The 17,416-nt window shown below is 43.3% G+C and overlaps 1 protein-coding gene across 3 annotated transcripts in view; it reads right to left on the reverse strand.

Annotated features, from left to right (window-relative positions):
* Nucleotides 1-17,416, reverse strand: part of ITPR2 (inositol 1,4,5-trisphosphate receptor type 2) — a 180,753-nt gene that overhangs the window by 152,361 nt on the left and 10,976 nt on the right. For all 3 annotated transcript variants that reach the window (XM_075210447.1, XM_075210446.1, XM_075210448.1), the window contains exon 2: nucleotides 5,513-5,583. In XM_075210447.1, the coding sequence (XP_075066548.1) occupies nucleotides 5,513-5,583 (71 nt within the window). The remainder of the gene's footprint in view (nucleotides 1-5,512; nucleotides 5,584-17,416) is intronic.

The raw sequence follows: 17,416 nt of genomic DNA on the forward strand, positions 1-17,416 counted from the left end.
GGCTTTTGATAAAGATTATTGCTAATGAAAATATTAAACTGCACATCCACCTGATCTTTTCCGCAAATTCAACAGTGCACAAATCCGATCACATTTCAGATTTGTTTGCTTTTTTCAAACTTTTTACAGTTTCTCTTTTTTAAAGGTCCCCCACATATCCTGCCAAACACCAGTGGCCCCAGTATGAATATGGGATGAAAGAGCCTTACTCAGCAGTGTTGTAAAGATGGTGTCTGACACTGTAATTTTGCAGGGTGGAAATGAAAACGCCTTTTGCAAAACTACAAAAAAATTATAGAAAATTATAACATATTTCAGTGGCAAAAGTACCCATTTACTATGGGTAAGTGTCTGGCTAAGTGGGGGAGGCACTCCTGCGCTTGGTGAGTGGAGAGCGCAGATTTTGGCGTTTCCGTTTTTTAACCCTTGCAAAACCACCTAATTGTTACCTCTGAGGTGCAGACAATGGGAAGCTGGCCTATCATTTCTGCAGAGCACCGTATGGGTGTGCAAATGGTCACCCAGGGGGCCAAACTGCGATATGGGTGTGTCTATGATAGGCGGGATGGGCGCTGGTGCAAATAACTAAATGAGTTGCTTTTTTCTTAGCTAATGGGATCATTGGGAAGCTCTTTATGTAACGTAGGACAGGTGCTATGAAGTTTGTGCGCACAAGTGCAAAAACATTTTGGAATTTGGTGCTGGTGGAGGCAAATTCTTCTCAGCCAGTATTTTCAGTGGGACACCTCTAAGACGGTCTACTTGCAGATTACCAGGTGAAAAACAGATCAACCAAATGCAAGATGGAAGTATACATTTGAAAGCAAACCTGATCTCCCCTTGACGTCCATTTTGGACAACCCCCGTGTTACACCCCTTGTAGAAGCACTGCATGCTGCTCCATTCAGTTATTATCATCACCATTTATTTATATAGCGACACTAATTCCGCAGCGCTGTACAGAGAACTCACTCACATCAGTCCCTGCCCCATTGGAGCTTACAGTCTAAATTTCCTAACACACACAGACAGACAGAGAGACTAAGGTCAATTTGTTAGCAGCCAATTAACCTACCAGTATGTTTTTGGAGTGTGGGAGGAAACCAGAGCACCCGGAAGAAACCCAAGAAAACACGGGGAGAACATACAAACTCCTCACGGATAAGGCCATGGTTGGGAATTGAACTCATGACCCCAGTGCTGTAAGGCAGAAGTGCTAACCACTGAGCCACCGTGCTGCCCATTTTGGACTGCACCATCCTGCAGAGTGAGGTGCAGCAGCCTTTAGTGCCACTAAACATTTCCGCTGTATGTTTCATTGGCTGAAAATGAATATTTCTCTTCTCCTCCAGTCCCCAAGTTGAAAAAAACACTATTTCCTTCATAAATCTTTTATTTGCTGCCAAACAAAAGGAAGGACTAAGATCGTATCCCCCCAACCATATACATTCAGCCCCGAGAGGGGTATGCACAACTGCCCAAAATGAGAAGGGAGAGCTAAGTGTGTGTGTGTTCCAATATGTACTCTCTTTAAACAATATTTCTTGTGATTTATGCATTGTGGACATTTCTTTGTCTACGCTCTCCGCGTCCATCATGTCGGGGTAACAGGTATTAGACAGTTATTAGCCACAACGGTCAGAACTAATTGTTGACACTGTATTTCAGAGAAAAGTACAGTCTAAACAAACCGCGGAGGCCTTCCTGGTAGCTATTTGCCTGGATTTAAAAACGAAACAAGGACAATAAAGAAAACACACAAAGGATTAAGATTCCTAAGGTGTACATGGAGAAATACTTTCATATTGCTCAGTAACTCGCTCCGCTACATTGTGCAGATCGTCGCCAGGTCATAGCTGGTGAAGCTTGTTAAAAGTTTTGTATACGTAAAAACACATTAAATAAGAAGATGCATTGTGCTGCATGGAGTGCATAGACTGGAATAAGGAGAAAGTAAAAATTCCTATTTGAAACATTCCATTATAATAACAATGTTATATTTGCTGCTAAAAATATAAACTTTACAGGGTCCACATTAACCCCTGGATGTCTCTCTGAACATCAGAATGTTACGGCACAGGAGGGTAAAGGGATTTCATTGCAATTAATCAACTTCTGCTGTGACCAGATTCATAAAACCAACACATGATTCACAGTAGGCAAAGCCGCATAGTAGAGCTGTCAGTGCCTTCTCCCATCACAGTATAGCTGCCAGTGTCGTCTCCCACCACAGTATAGCTGCCAGTGCCTTCTCCCACCACAGTATAGCTGCCGGTGCATTGTCCAATCACAGTATAGCTGTCAGTGTCTTCTCCCACCACAGTATAGCTGCCGGTGCCTTGTCCAATCACAGTATAGCTGCCAGTGCCTTCTCCCACCACAGTATAGCTGCCAGTGCCCCACATTATGACAGCAAGAGTGCTCCACCCCACCCCGATACAGGACTCAGAGTAACACCAAACAGCGTCTTCCATACACTGTTGAGCAGCCTAGGGCTTGTTGACTTATGACAGGGCGACCCCATTCTGAGAGGTTCCTTATTACAGTGTCGCCAAGCCAACCTGTCAAAGCCTAGTGCCTGCAGCACCCTCGACTCCTCCATTTTTGGGGGAATCCCATGCTATTCGTCCTCCATAAATTACTGCTACCAGCCTAGGTGCTGTTAGCACTTTTGGGAGGGAGTAGATGCTTTTTTTTATTATTTAATTTTTATTTTTGTTTTCTAAACACCTGCAAGGTCTGTGCTGATGACCATCACTAGGGGTTGAGCACCCGCAACAGATAAGCCTCATGACGGCCATATATGCTGCTTTCTTGACATACTCATAGGTAACATATACATGAACACGCCTCTCAAAGCGCACTGGAGTATAAGTGTAATACGCGCCTGAGTCTGCACAGGGACTTGTACTTACACCTTTTTATGTGCATACGCATTAGGAAAATATGCATTTTGTGCAAAGTCATTGTTTTTTACAAAACTAGGCTCCCTGCAAGCCACACCCTCAGCTCCTCCCTTCAGCTGCAGGAAACTCCGCCTCCTTATCATCATCATCCGCCTCCTCACACCTTGCACTGTGGCAGAAGTCTATGAGCATTTGTGCAAATTGAGGCGCCTAGTTTTGTGCAGTGCCTTAGCAGTTTTGCGCTTGGAAAATGGGGCTTTTTGTCTCCTTGTTGGCAAAAAGTTTAAAACAATGTAATTGTCCTGTGCTATATATACACCATGTGATTAAGGTGCCTGGAAAAAAATTCAAGTTACCTCGATTGGTGATTGTGATGTTATTTTACAGAGTACCGCCGTTTCCTATACAGAGTTGAGGCAGCCAATCAATTCACTGCGATGTCCCTACTTCCTACACAAGCGGTTCGTAATCCCTACAGCAACTACGGTGAAAACTTCAGAAATCCTACAGAATGAAAACAGATCTGACCCACAAATGTTTATTATTTTGGAAATTTCCATCACAAGCCTAAGATGTTTCCATGGTTGTACATGAGCTGGGGACTGCTTGCTCCGAGCTGAGCTATGTTGTGTGTTGCTACACACGCTGCTGGAAGATGCAGGTCTGCATGCAGAAACACGTCTGTCAGCGAGTACTCACAAGAGAGTGGAAAGGGAAGGAATTATCCCAAGGTAAGCAAATGTGACAGGCCATGATTAATGTGAGTGTGCCAAAGGCTTGAAAATAAGGCCCAAAGTCCATACCACCTCTAAATTACAATAAATAAGGGAATATAATTAACATACGGGGTATTATGCTGACATAATTTGGCATCGATAAAAGAGAGCGCTTGGCGTGCATTTTTACTATCGCATCGGCCTCACCGTACGTTTCCCCGAGGCGTGTACCCACAGTAAGCGCAAAAGATAGAGCAAGATGCGGAAACTGGAACGCAATCGGAACGCTTGTCAAATTGTCAGGAGTTGTGGCGACTCCAAAAAAATAATGCTTTCTAGTGTCAGATCCATTTACGTGTTTTATTTACTGGTGTTAAAAATGCCAGTGGGTGCAGATGGCGATAGCCAGTTAATAATGTTGGTAGCAGCGTGCCTCTCTCCTTAATGAGACTGCGCTAGGGACGTGGCTGGCTAAGGCTGCCTAACGCTTATTAATGAATTTGGGGCTGCTGTGTATCTAAGGATTAACCCCTTAGCTTACATATTACACGGGACTGCCGTGTAACTAACTGAGGATTGACTCTCCTGTCCATTTGACAAAGGGGCTGTTGGGTAACCATATTACACGGTGGGGGGAGGAGGGCTGCTCTGTACTTGAGGATCAACTCTTTGTATATTACACGACGGGGGTGCTGCTGTGTACTTGAGGGTTAACCCTTTGCATATTACACAGGGGCTGCTGTGCACTCAATCAACCGACAATCTGGTCATTACACTTACGCTGATACCTACTGTCCAGGACGCAATGCTGAAGTTTATAAATACTTTAGGTTGATTTGGTTAAAACTGAAGGCTAGGGGGTTAGGGGGTGGCACTTTTTCCTGAGATTTACCTGATTTAATGGAAACCAGCCCATGCTGTCTGCCACTGGGGCTGGATGAGGATTTGGGCGGTTAAGGATACACTGCCCAATATTTGATTCATTACCGGGGGTTTTCCTATTCATTTCAATGAGCCCATTCATTATAACGGGGTTTCTGAGCCCCTCGTTAAGCACAAGCTGCAAACCCCATTGAAATGAATGGGCCGTTGAAATAAAAATAGGAAAAAAACTCTGAGATTTTTAAAACATCGCAGGTAAAATGACTTTCCACTTTCAATGGACATTGCTACAAATTAGAAGGAAAACCTCTGTTTAATAGATTATAAAGTTGCAATACTTATTTACCGCTGTTTTTGATTTTTAGTGGTTTTAATCTATTTTAAAAAAAGGTGGCACGATCAACCTTTAGTAGATTCCTGCCTAAATATGGTAAAAAAAAATAAAATACAAACATAAAAACTTGGCCTCAGAGACTGGTAATGAAACATATCAGACATATCTGATGTCTCAGGAATTAGTCACTGATTGATACGGAACATCCATGGTAACAATTCATTTAAAAAAACATCCTTGTTTCCATGACAACCAAACAACTGTCAGATGTTGTATTATTTGATTTACTTTTGTGTCTTAAAGATTTGCTTTTTTTTTTTGCAGATACTGTGTATATATCTCTATCTAGCTAGATCTTTGTATATGTTTGGTGCTGTTACTATGTAACAAGAAATAAATAAAATTCATATAATTGAAGAGAAACCTGGTACAGTTTCCTCAATAGATAAGTCAATATACTTTGGCTTTAAACCAAGATGTTTCTAAATTGCAAAAACCTCAGTCTGCAGAGTTTATGTTGGCTTTGCTTCTTAATCAATGCTCATAAAAGATGCGGGCAGCGCTTATTAATGGCATATTTCTAATTATATCGGCCGGCCGTCCTGTTTGGTCGGCTGAGATAAAATTAAAGAACGTTATTTAGGAATTGAGCGACCTCACGCAGCGTTCCTTACCTCTGAACTTTTTGGGCGGATTGGCCAGATCTCCAGCATCCGGGTGAACCACGCATCTATCATCCACCAATCTGAAAAAAATAAATAAAATAACAATAATAGATTTGAATTGAGTATCGAGCTCCAGAGGGACAAATATGTATAAGGCAAAGGTTCAAGAGGGGCTGAGATAAGCAGCATTGGCTAAGAATAGTGTATGACTTTGCAGGTGTATTTTGTAAGCTGGATCGTTACATGCTAAAAATGTACCCATCGCTTAAATACAGCGAAGGCACAAATTATGTGGGCGGAAGGGGTTGTGGGAGAGGACAAAACGCCAAAAGATCAGTAGAAACTTTGTATGGCTTAAAGGGTATTTGGAGATCTGCGTTGTATTTGTCTAATGTAGCTGTTAACGAGATGAATGTATGAAATATTCCTGCTGCATGACATGTCCTAGTTTCTATAATGGTCTACTCGCAGAGCTCACCATTAATGCAGATATAATCATTTACTGCAATCCCATTGCTTGCCTTCTCTTCCCCATAATTCCCTGATTTCTTCCCACAGCTGTCAATCATATTAGTAGGATAGTTACGTCACAAAGGGTCGTCTTGGGGGCGTGGTAAAACTGTGACATCATGAGGGCAGGTGTATGATGTCACTGGCGCATGGCCAGGCCTAAAAAAAACTAAACATACGATACAACAGGCAAAGAGGTGTCAGAAAGTACCCCGGACATACTAAACATAGAGGCTGAAGATAAAACAAAAAGACATCCTGATTCCCAGGCTGAAAAGGGGGTACGGCTTAACACAAAACATGGGGTGAGGTTTTGACTCAAATTGTACATATGTGGGCGCAGTTTGGGTGGAACAGGGGTGGGGCTTATTTTGTTCCGATTTCGTTATTCTAAACGTTGAGCGGTATGATGTGACAGGAGCTCATCCATCCATTCATCCGATGTTGACGTAGAACAGCCGCATTTCTGAATCTCGGTTTAGCCACATTTATCATGAGAGTGAGGGGAACACGGGGGCAGTCTTTATAACATGTGGCACATTTGTATGTTTGAAGCTGTGTCCTACTTTGGGCGAAGGGCACCCAGAAATATCCTTCAGCTGAGAACTTGTGCAGATTCCTCAATAGAGTGGAAATAGCTGTGAGCCCCTCAAAGTAAGGAAAGCCCCGAAATATGCACTGCACCCCTTTATTTCAATATGAAATCTTGTACTTGGCTTTACTATGTGTTATCAACCTGACCCATTTAAAGTAACAATCCCACATATATGCTTTTTCTTTCTTGTAATAGCATTTTTCTTAGCTGTCCTCCTACAAATCATTATCTCCTTTTTAAAATCTCTCTGAAGAGCAGACAAGTATGACTGCCAGGACCACACACACATAGGCACAGGATGTCATTTAAAGGCAGATGGGGGAGAAGGAGGGGAAGGATTATTCAGTGCAGACAAAGCTCAGAGGGGTGTTCCAAAGCCTCACTGCTCAATACACCATTTGCCGTGTGACTGTGGTTGCCATGGTAGTCACACAACACCGTGGAAACTGCAGAATTCTACATCGCTAATAGCAGCGTGAAGAAACAAACCAAGGGAAAAATGCTAATTACCAAGTCTCTTATTGCCTGCCACAATTTTAAAACCACGCTCCCCATTTTTTGTTGGGACTGCTGCTTTAAAACGACTTAATTTTTTACACATATTCAAACATGCCAACAGAGCGCGCTTCAAAAAATCATAGTGCGCTCATGCAGCGGTTTGTTTACTCTGAAGCCAAAATCATCTCCTTTGCAAAAAAAAAAAGGATTTTGCACCTTTCTCTGACTAAGAAATGACCCTTTGTGTCTGGATCGTTCTGTGCCGAAATGATCTGCACCATGTAAAACAAATGACAAATTTTTTAACAAGTTGAACTGCTGTTATGTAACCAATGAATATGGCATCCAGAAAGCTGAGAGACTAATTACAACCCTGCAACTGCATCGCCTGCAGAGATGTTCTAACTTCCTCCTCCACATATTGGGAGCCACAAAACAAATCTACAATTATGCATCTGTTTCCTGTTCTACAGGACAGGCGATCTGGGTGAGAGCTGAGTGTGCACTGAGGGTAGGAGGACATTACTGACTTTCAGAGCTGCATTCGTCATTTCCAGCGCCCACAGATGACATTACATCAGAAAGACCCTGGAAACCAGACGGATAATCGTGCAGAGTTTGTTTAACCTTCAGCCCTGACTCCTGCACTAGAGGCTGAATACACACGCGGTGCTGTAATACACTGCCAGACTTTTAAATGCTCGGACGTACATTCATATGCATTGCGGGTCTTGCGCCAAGTAGCTCTGCACATGCTAAGAAAACAAACATTACGCCAATGAACGCAAATGCATGACATTCATGTCCGAACGCAAATGACGGACGGAACGACTTGGGAGTATGTTTGTTTTCAGTCGTATCCTTTGCACCAGCTACAGCGCAGGTGTAAGTAGTGACTGATAGCGATGACTGACACGGCATCGTCTTTGTATTAAAGCCTATACGTACGCATGTCACTAGCTAGCAGAAAACATGTGTATGCAAGTGAAAGACTACGCAAAAAGCATTATATATATAGTATGCATGTGACAGGGGCAGTGACATGATGTGAGGAGGGGAATGGAGGCAGCAGGAAGCCACAGACTAAGAATTATATAGTGGAAGGAGCAGGGTCCCCCAGCAGCACAGAGTATATCAGGAGATGAGTGATGTGTTAGTGAGGACAGGGCTGCATGTGACAGGGGCAGTGACATGATGTGAGGAGGGGAATGGAGGCAGCAGGAAGCCACAGACTGAGAGTTATATAGTGGAAGGAGCAGGGTCCCCAGCAGCACAGAGTATATCAGGAGATGAGTGATGTGTTAGTGAGGACAGGGCTGCATGTGACAGGGGCAGTGACATGATGTAAGGAGGGGAATGGAGGCAGCAGGAAGCCACAGACTGAGCGTTATATAGTGGAAGGAGCAGGGTCCCCAGCAGCACAGATTAGTGATGTGAGGCTCCTGGCCCACTAATGAAAGAAGATTCTGGTGTCAAACTATGGTAGAACAGGAACCAACCCAGATACTTCCCAGACTGCAGGAACATCGCTGGAACATTACGGGGAACCCTGTTTTGCATACACCCTCTACAGCATATCTGTAGTTCCTCATTATTCAGTTTATCTCATCAATTTCTTAATGGTTAACTAAACACTACAAATAAAATTTTTATATATGTGTTTCTATGAAGGAAACACTGTACTGTTCAACATTATTCAAACTATCCAATGAGGCTTATGTAAAACAGAGTTTAATTAAATATTTCCTTATCACGCCTCACAGACACCAAACGATACATTACACAGCTTGAAGTGATCAAAAGATGTGGGATAAAACAAATCGACGTAGCAAGGCACATTATGGGGTATATTTACTAAACTGTGGGTTTGAAAAAGTGAAGATGTTGCCTATAGCAACCAATCAGATTCTAGCTGTCATTTTGTAGAATGCACTAAATAAATGAAAGCTAGAATCAGATTGGTTGCTATAGGCAACATCTCAAACTAATCTAACCTGCAGTATAGTAAATATACCCCTATGTCATTTATTGTCCATTAAACTGGCAGCGACCATAGCCCTATGTCTGAAGTTACCAATTTGTACAAAGCAACTAATCATTCGATCACATACAATGTCCCAACTTTCACTTGCCCGGTCGTTTACCATAGATCTCATAAAAATACGGGGCAACCAGATTCTCTGACCTAGCATATAATTATTACACCAGACTCTGACCAGGAAGAGCAAACATTTGAAACCAAATGTAGAATGTTGTTGAACCAATTTCAAACAGAGCAACCAAATGGGCCGACCCAATCTGCTATTGTGGAGACAATATTAGACAGCACTGCCTCAGACTTACATACATATTAAAGGAATAACTCCACTAAACTAAATATTCTGTGTTATTTGCCTAATTACAATTATTATTAGGGATGTGCACCGGCCACTTTTGGTGTCTCGTGTTTTGTGTTTTGTATTCGGATTTGCTTGAGGTTTTGGGTTTGGATTTGTTTCGCAAAACACCTGACGAAAGGTTTTGGTTCGGATTTAAGGTTTTGAATTCGGATTTATTTTGAAAAAAACATAAAAAATGTTAAAATCAAGTTTTTGGGTTTATTTTCACTCCTACGCTATTATTAACCTCAATCATTTCCACTAATTCCCAGTCTATTCTGCAGAATCAGTGAACTTTGTAATATTGCAGTACCAATGGACTTATACTGCAGGATTGTTTTTGGATATTTTTTTTTTTTTTTTTTTCATTATTTTTTTTTTATTTTTTTTTATAACTTTTTTTAAATTTTTTCGTGCTGTGCTGTGTCCTTCTAAGGGCATTGTTATTTCCCCAGCACAGCACAGCACGAGATATAGCAGGACAGAGGACCACCTAACACAACCTCCCTCTACCCTGATCAATGCCCGAGTGAAGATGGCGGCGGCTAGCGGGAAATTTATAGGATCCGAGTATCGCGAGATCCGACAGCGGGATTATGACTCAGAGCCTCGGTTTCAGTTTTGCAATTGGCGGGAATACCCGGATCTTTCTTGGATCCGGCTCGGATCGGCAACGTTCGGGTGGGCTCGGATTTCAGATATCCGAGCCCGCTCATCTCTGATTATTATGCAGATTATTACAAACTGCTGGAACATCTCCTGATACTTGACATATAACATGCCGTAGATTGGCAGCAGAAGACTCTGACATAGCTGCTGCTGCCGCCGCCGTTTGACACAAATGTTATGAACATCTGACACATGTAACCATGGGAACAGTGAAAGCGGCATCAGCCCAAGTCTGAACCTTTAACTGTCAATTTCAGGCTAGTCCAATTTAAAATATCAGGAATTATTCTAGCAGAATAATGCTTTTATATAGGGAAAATATTGTTGTAACCATTTCCAAATGGAGTTAGTCTTAATCTCCAAAAGTCTACTTTATATTCAACTAAAAAAATTTCCACTTTAATATCAGAAAAATCTTTGTTATCTCGTATACACCAAAAACAGATCTATTAATAATTTCCAGCACATCGCTGCCTAAGCTCTTCACAGATGATTATACTGCATCCATGTTTATTTTGATATAGTGAAAGTCATTTAAAGGCAGACACTGACACAATTACAGAAAAAGTTAAAAAAGACTATGGGCTAGATTTACTAAGCTGCGGGTTTGAAAAAGTGGGGATGTTGCCTATAGCAACCAATCAGATTCTAGCTGTCATTTTGTAGAAAGTACTAAATAAATGAAAGCTAGAATCTGATTGGTTGCTATAGGCAACATCCCCACTTTTTCAAACCCGCAGCTTAGTAAATCTAGCCCTGTTCTATGCGATCCAATGATACCGTCCCAACCGAACTGGACCCAAACCAGGCCACTCACTTCATTATAAATTCTAGATAATAAGTAATGACATCACTATGCACCTAATATAAAGGGATTATCTACAAGGGACTGTATTTATCTGTGCAATATATACACTATATTATAATGTGTGCCAGAGGTGCAGGGTAAAACATGTTATTATCCAGTTACTAGTAAGAGGAAGGTCACCGGTCATATTATATAAGGACGGACAATATATAACCACACACATTAGCTGCAGGGTCATGTAAGCGAACAAGAGGCGATATGTTCTCAGTAGCCTAGAAACCATGTCCCTGGCTACTCATTAAGCCAGGAAGGGATTATATTACATGGCTATGGACAGAGAGACCGCACTCACTTCTGCTTTTTACACTTCAAGTCAGTTTTTGTTTTGAGATATTTCAATATTTCGTATGCAAGTACGGTTATATAGTAATCCTGTAATTGATGTCTCATCCAAGTATATAAAAATGAATCTAGTTTTAAGACTGCAGGATCATCAAACAAAAAATATTAATCAAAATATTACTTTTTGGGGGGGCTTTCCCAAGATCAATAGGATGATGCTACTGAAGGTTCTACATTGTAATGTATTAGTTGGTGAGTTGGGTTAGATGGATTACGGCTGTGGTTATCTGATATATAAGACAGACATATGATCATGTATCCTTCTGCTGTAAATTATAACAATATTATAAGTCACCACTGAGAATACAGCCTATCCATTCACTAGGAACCAGTGACATCACTGAGAGTGCAGCTTATCCATTCACCAGGAACCAGTGACATCACTGAGTGCAGCCTATCCATTCACCAGGAACCAGTGACATCACTGAGAGTGCAGCTTATCCATTCACCAGGAACCAGTGACATCACTGAGAGTGCAGCCTATCCATTCACTAGGAACCAATGACATCACTGAGAGTGCAGCCTATCCATTCACTAGGAACCAGTGACATCACTGAGAGTGCAGCCTATCCATTCACTAGGAACCAATGACATCACTGAGAGTGCAGCCTATCCATTCACTAGGAACCAGTGACATCACTGAGAGTGCAGCCTATCCAGTCACTAGGAACCAGTGACATCACTGAGAGTGCAGCCTATCCATTCACTAGGAACCAGTGACATCACTGAGAGTGCAGCCTATCCATTCACTAGGAACCAATGACATCACTGAGAGTGCAGCCTATCCATTCACTAGGAACCAATGACATCACTGAGAGTGCAGCCTATCCATTCACTAGGAACCAGTGACATCACTGAGAGTGCAGCCTATCCATTCACTAGGAACCAATGACATCACTGAGAGTGCAGCCTATCCATTCACTAGGAACCAGTGACATCACTGAGAGTGCAGCCTATCCATTCACTAGGAACCAGTGACATCACTGAGAGTACAGCCTATCCATTCACTAGGAACCAGTGACATCACTGAGAGTGCAGCCTATCCAGTCACTAGGAACCAATGACATCACTGAGAGTGCAGCCTATCCATTCACTAGGAACCAGTGACATCACTGAGAGTGCAGCTTATCCATTCACTAGGAACCAGTGACATCACTGAGAGTGCAGCCTATCCATTCGCTAGGAACCAATGACATCACTGAGAGTGCAGCCTATCCATTCACTAGGAACCAGTGACATCACTGAGAGTGCAGCCTATCCAGTCACTAGGAACCAGTGACATCACTGAGAGTGCAGCTTATCCATTCACTAGGAACCAATGACATCACTGAGAGTGCAGCCTATCCATTCACTAGGAACCAGTGACATCACTGAGAGTGCAGCCTATCCAGTCACTAGGAACCAGTGACATCACTGAGAGTGCAGCTTATCCATTCACTAGGAACCAATGACATCACTGAGAGTGCAGCCTATCCATTCACTAGGAACCAGTGACATCACTGAGAGTGCAGCCTATCCATTCACTAGGAACCAGTGACATCTCTGAGAGTGCAGATTATCCATTCACTAGGAACCAGTGACATCACTGAGAATGCAGCCTATCCAGTCACTAGGAACCAGTGACATCACTGAGAGAGCAGCCTATCCATTCACTAGGAACCAGTGACATCACTGAGAATGCAGCCTATCCATTCACTAGGAACCAGTGACATCACTGAGAGTGCAGCCTATCCATTCACTAGGAACCAGTGACATCACTGAGAATGCAGCCTATCCATTCATTAGGAATCAGTGACATCACTGAGAGTGCAGCTTATACATTCACTAGGAACCAGTGACATCACTGAGAATGCAGCCTATCCATTCACTAGGAACCAGTGACATCACTGATAATGCAGCCTATCCATTCATTAGGAATCAGTGACATCACTGAGAACGCAGCCTATCCAGTCACTAGGAACCAGTGACCTCACTGAGAATGCAGCCTATCCAATCACTAGGAACCAGTGACATCACTGAGAATGCAGCCTATCCAGTCGCTAGGGACAAGTGACATCACTGAGAGTGCAGCCTATCCAGTCGCTAGGAACCAGTGACATCACTGAGAGTGCAGCCTATCCAGTCACTAGGTGCCAGTGACATCACTGAGAGTGCAGCCTATCCAGTCACTAGGAATCAGTGACATCACTGAGACTGCAGCCTATCCATTCACTAGGAACCAGTGACATCACTGAGAGCGCAGCCTATCCATTCACTAGGAACCAGTGACATCACTGAGAGTGCAGCCTATCCATTCACTAGGAACCAATGACATCACTGAGAGTGCAGCCTATCCATTCACTAGGAACCAGTGACATCACTGAGAGTGCAGCCTATCCAGTCACTAGGAACCAGTGACATCACTGAGAGTGCAGCCTATCCATTCACTAGGAACCAGTGACATCACTGAGAGTGCAGCTTATCCATTCACTAGGAACCAGTGACATCACTGAGAGTGCAGCCTATCCATTCGCTAGGAACCAATGACATCACTGAGAGTGCAGCCTATCCATTCACTAGGAACCAGTGACATCACTGAGAGTGCAGCCTATCCAGTCACTAGGAACCAGTGACATCACTGAGAGTGCAGCTTATCCATTCACTAGGAACCAATGACATCACTGAGAGTGCAGCCTATCCATTCACTAGGAACCAGTGACATCACTGAGAGTGCAGCCTATCCAGTCACTAGGAACCAGTGACATCACTGAGAGTGCAGCTTATCCATTCACTAGGAACCAATGACATCACTGAGAGTGCAGCCTATCCATTCACTAGGAACCAGTGACATCACTGAGAGTGCAGCCTATCCATTCACTAGGAACCAGTGACATCTCTGAGAGTGCAGATTATCCATTCACTAGGAACCAGTGACATCACTGAGAATGCAGCCTATCCAGTCACTAGGAACCAGTGACATCACTGAGAGAGCAGCCTATCCATTCACTAGGAACCAGTGACATCACTGAGAATGCAGCCTATCCATTCACTAGGAACCAGTGACATCACTGAGAGTGCAGCCTATCCATTCACTAGGAACCAGTGACATCACTGAGAATGCAGCCTATCCATTCATTAGGAATCAGTGACATCACTGAGAGTGCAGCTTATACATTCACTAGGAACCAGTGACATCACTGAGAATGCAGCCTATCCATTCACTAGGAACCAGTGACATCACTGATAATGCAGCCTATCCATTCATTAGGAATCAGTGACATCACTGAGAACGCAGCCTATCCAGTCACTAGGAACCAGTGACCTCACTGAGAATGCAGCCTATCCAATCACTAGGAACCAGTGACATCACTGAGAATGCAGCCTATCCAGTCGCTAGGGACAAGTGACATCACTGAGAGTGCAGCCTATCCAGTCGCTAGGAACCAGTGACATCACTGAGAGTGCAGCCTATCCAGTCACTAGGTGCCAGTGACATCACTGAGAGTGCAGCCTATCCAGTCACTAGGAATCAGTGACATCACTGAGACTGCAGCCTATCCATTCACTAGGAACCAGTGACATCACTGAGAGCGCAGCCTATCCATTCACTAGGAACCAGTGACATCACTGAGAGCGCAGCCTATCCAGTCACTAGGAACCAGTGACATCACTGAGAGCGCAGCCTATCCATTCACTAGGAATCAGTGACATCACTGAGAGTGCAGCCTATCTATTTTATTAGTTCCTAATGAATTAACCTTAACAAAGGAGCAGGGAAACCTTAGGCATGTAGAACCCGGGGTTCCACTAAGTGAAAACTTTTAGAGTAAGCAAAAATGCAGTTTTAATTACAATCAAATTATTTCCATGTATTTATTTGTTGTGTACAGACGGGATGCAAAGGGTCTGGACACAATAGAGTGTTACTATAAGGAGTCACATTAACATGCGGAGGAAAAAAACTTACCGGTATATGTGACATTGGAAAGTACCCTGACACTTTCCCCATATAGCTGTTCCCAGTACAGGTGAGTACTCTTAATACTACATTAGCATCATTGCCAACAGTTCCAGAATTCCAGGGACAGGCCCAGGTTTTATTAATGACAAAATGCACAAAACAATCCCTCTTTTTCTGCATGTAAGATGCAATTCTCCCCCCCTATTCTTATCAGAGCCGGATCATCCTTGGCTCCCGCCTACGGCCCGGTGGGCACTGAGGGCCCCAGTCTTTCCCCAGGTCCGCTTCATTGATTTTAATTCCTTTATAATGTGATACTTTTATCTCTTCCATACGTAGGATGTGACCTTTGTTCTGGGATTAACCGTTTCATCCTCAGCCTTCTGACTGGCAGTGACAGGGTTACTGTACACACTCACAGGAAAAGTTTTATCTTTCAAGAAAAATGCCTTCCTACAGCGATAATCTGTGGTGTTTTAGTTTATCTCGGTGAATGCAGCAAGTTCCTGTACTCGCGTGACATAATGTGACAATATCATTCCACATAAACATTTACAGTCACAAGTTTTGCCGCCAACTGTAGGTTCACAGTCCCAGTCCCAGCTACCACCTACACCCACCAATATTCAGGAGAGCGCAGGCAGCACAGAGGCAACTGGAGGCCGCATTCTCCTGATTGGTCCAGCCCACAAAATGGCTGCCGCTGCTGTGGCTCGTCTAGGCTTAATAGTGACAATTAACTTTAATCCCCCGTTTTACCTCATAATATGTTACAGCATACTTGCCAACTCTCCCTGAACTAGGGGTGATCTCCCTCACTCCCTGAAGAGTCTGGCATTCTCCCTGATGCTGAGCCAGTACAAGACGTGGTTGGCTTCGCCATCTGTGGCATGATGACACAGTTCACAAATTGTGTCCTATGTCCATGTATTGATGCCTATGGAGGTGGCCATTTTCATGGAGACCAAGATTTAATCAAAGACTGACATGTAAGACAACATGACTTCAGTAATGGAGACAGAAATGTAAAAGACACTTCAGTCTCTAGAGATTCCTTAGCTGCTTTTCTTTAACGCATAGTTGGCTACTCTCCTGGAATGTCCGGGAGACTCCCGCATTTCTGGGAGACCTCCCGGGCTCCCGGGAGAGCAGGCCAACCTCCCGGTTCTCGCTCCCGCAATAGATAAGTGGAGGGGGCGGGCTTAATGACGCAAATATTGCATCATTCTTAGACTTAATGATGCGATTCGTCAAGCCCCGCACGCCCACCTCCCCCGGGATCTCCCTGAAGACGAGGAAAAGTTGGCAAGTATGCGCTACACAGCACAAGGGCAAAAAGTAAATTGATTAAGATGGAGGACATGAAACGTTAAATGCCCAACAACGGGAGACGCGATTGGATTATTCGGCCTCCTTTGCTGTGGCCCTCTCACCTACCTACAAAATATCATGGCAGTCAATGAGCTGTGGCTGAATCGCATTCAGTCCCCATCAAATCAAAAATATAATTCCCGCTCCTGTTATTAAAGGTTAATCTCTAAAACTACGATACACTTTAGGGATAGTTTACTGAAGAAATATCTATTTAAAAAAAAAAAAAAAAAAATTATTTGGCTTGCTCTTTTTGCTGAGCATGTCGGCCTATCAAATAGTGGACAGCATTGTGGCACAGTGGTTAACATTGTTGCCTCAAAGCGCTGGAGTCAAGGGTTCGACTCCAACCAGGGCCCTATCTGTGTGTCGTTTGTATGTTCTCCCAGTGTTTGCGTGGGTTTCCTCCGGGTGCTCCGTTTTCCTCCCACACTCCAAAAACATACTGGTAGGTTAACTGGCTTCTGCCAATGTGCGTGTGTTGGTCTGAATGATTACTATTCTGTATAATATTACTGGCGCTGCATAAATTAACAGTAATATTTTGTTCTTAATCTATTTGGTTTTCTGGGGAACCGGTTACAATGTTTAGATGGTTTCTGTATTATCGCATGACTGTGTTGTGCTATTTTTTATAAAGGTCACTTATTTTGTACTACACCCTGGCTGGGGGGCAGACACACAGGAGAGTTTATTTCCAAAACCATTCGGGACCGGTCATTGGACCCCACAGTTATACTCA

The sequence above is a fragment of the Mixophyes fleayi genome, chromosome 4 (genome assembly GCF_038048845.1).
Source record: "Mixophyes fleayi isolate aMixFle1 chromosome 4, aMixFle1.hap1, whole genome shotgun sequence".
NCBI classification, from domain to species: Eukaryota; Metazoa; Chordata; class Amphibia; order Anura; family Limnodynastidae; genus Mixophyes; species Mixophyes fleayi.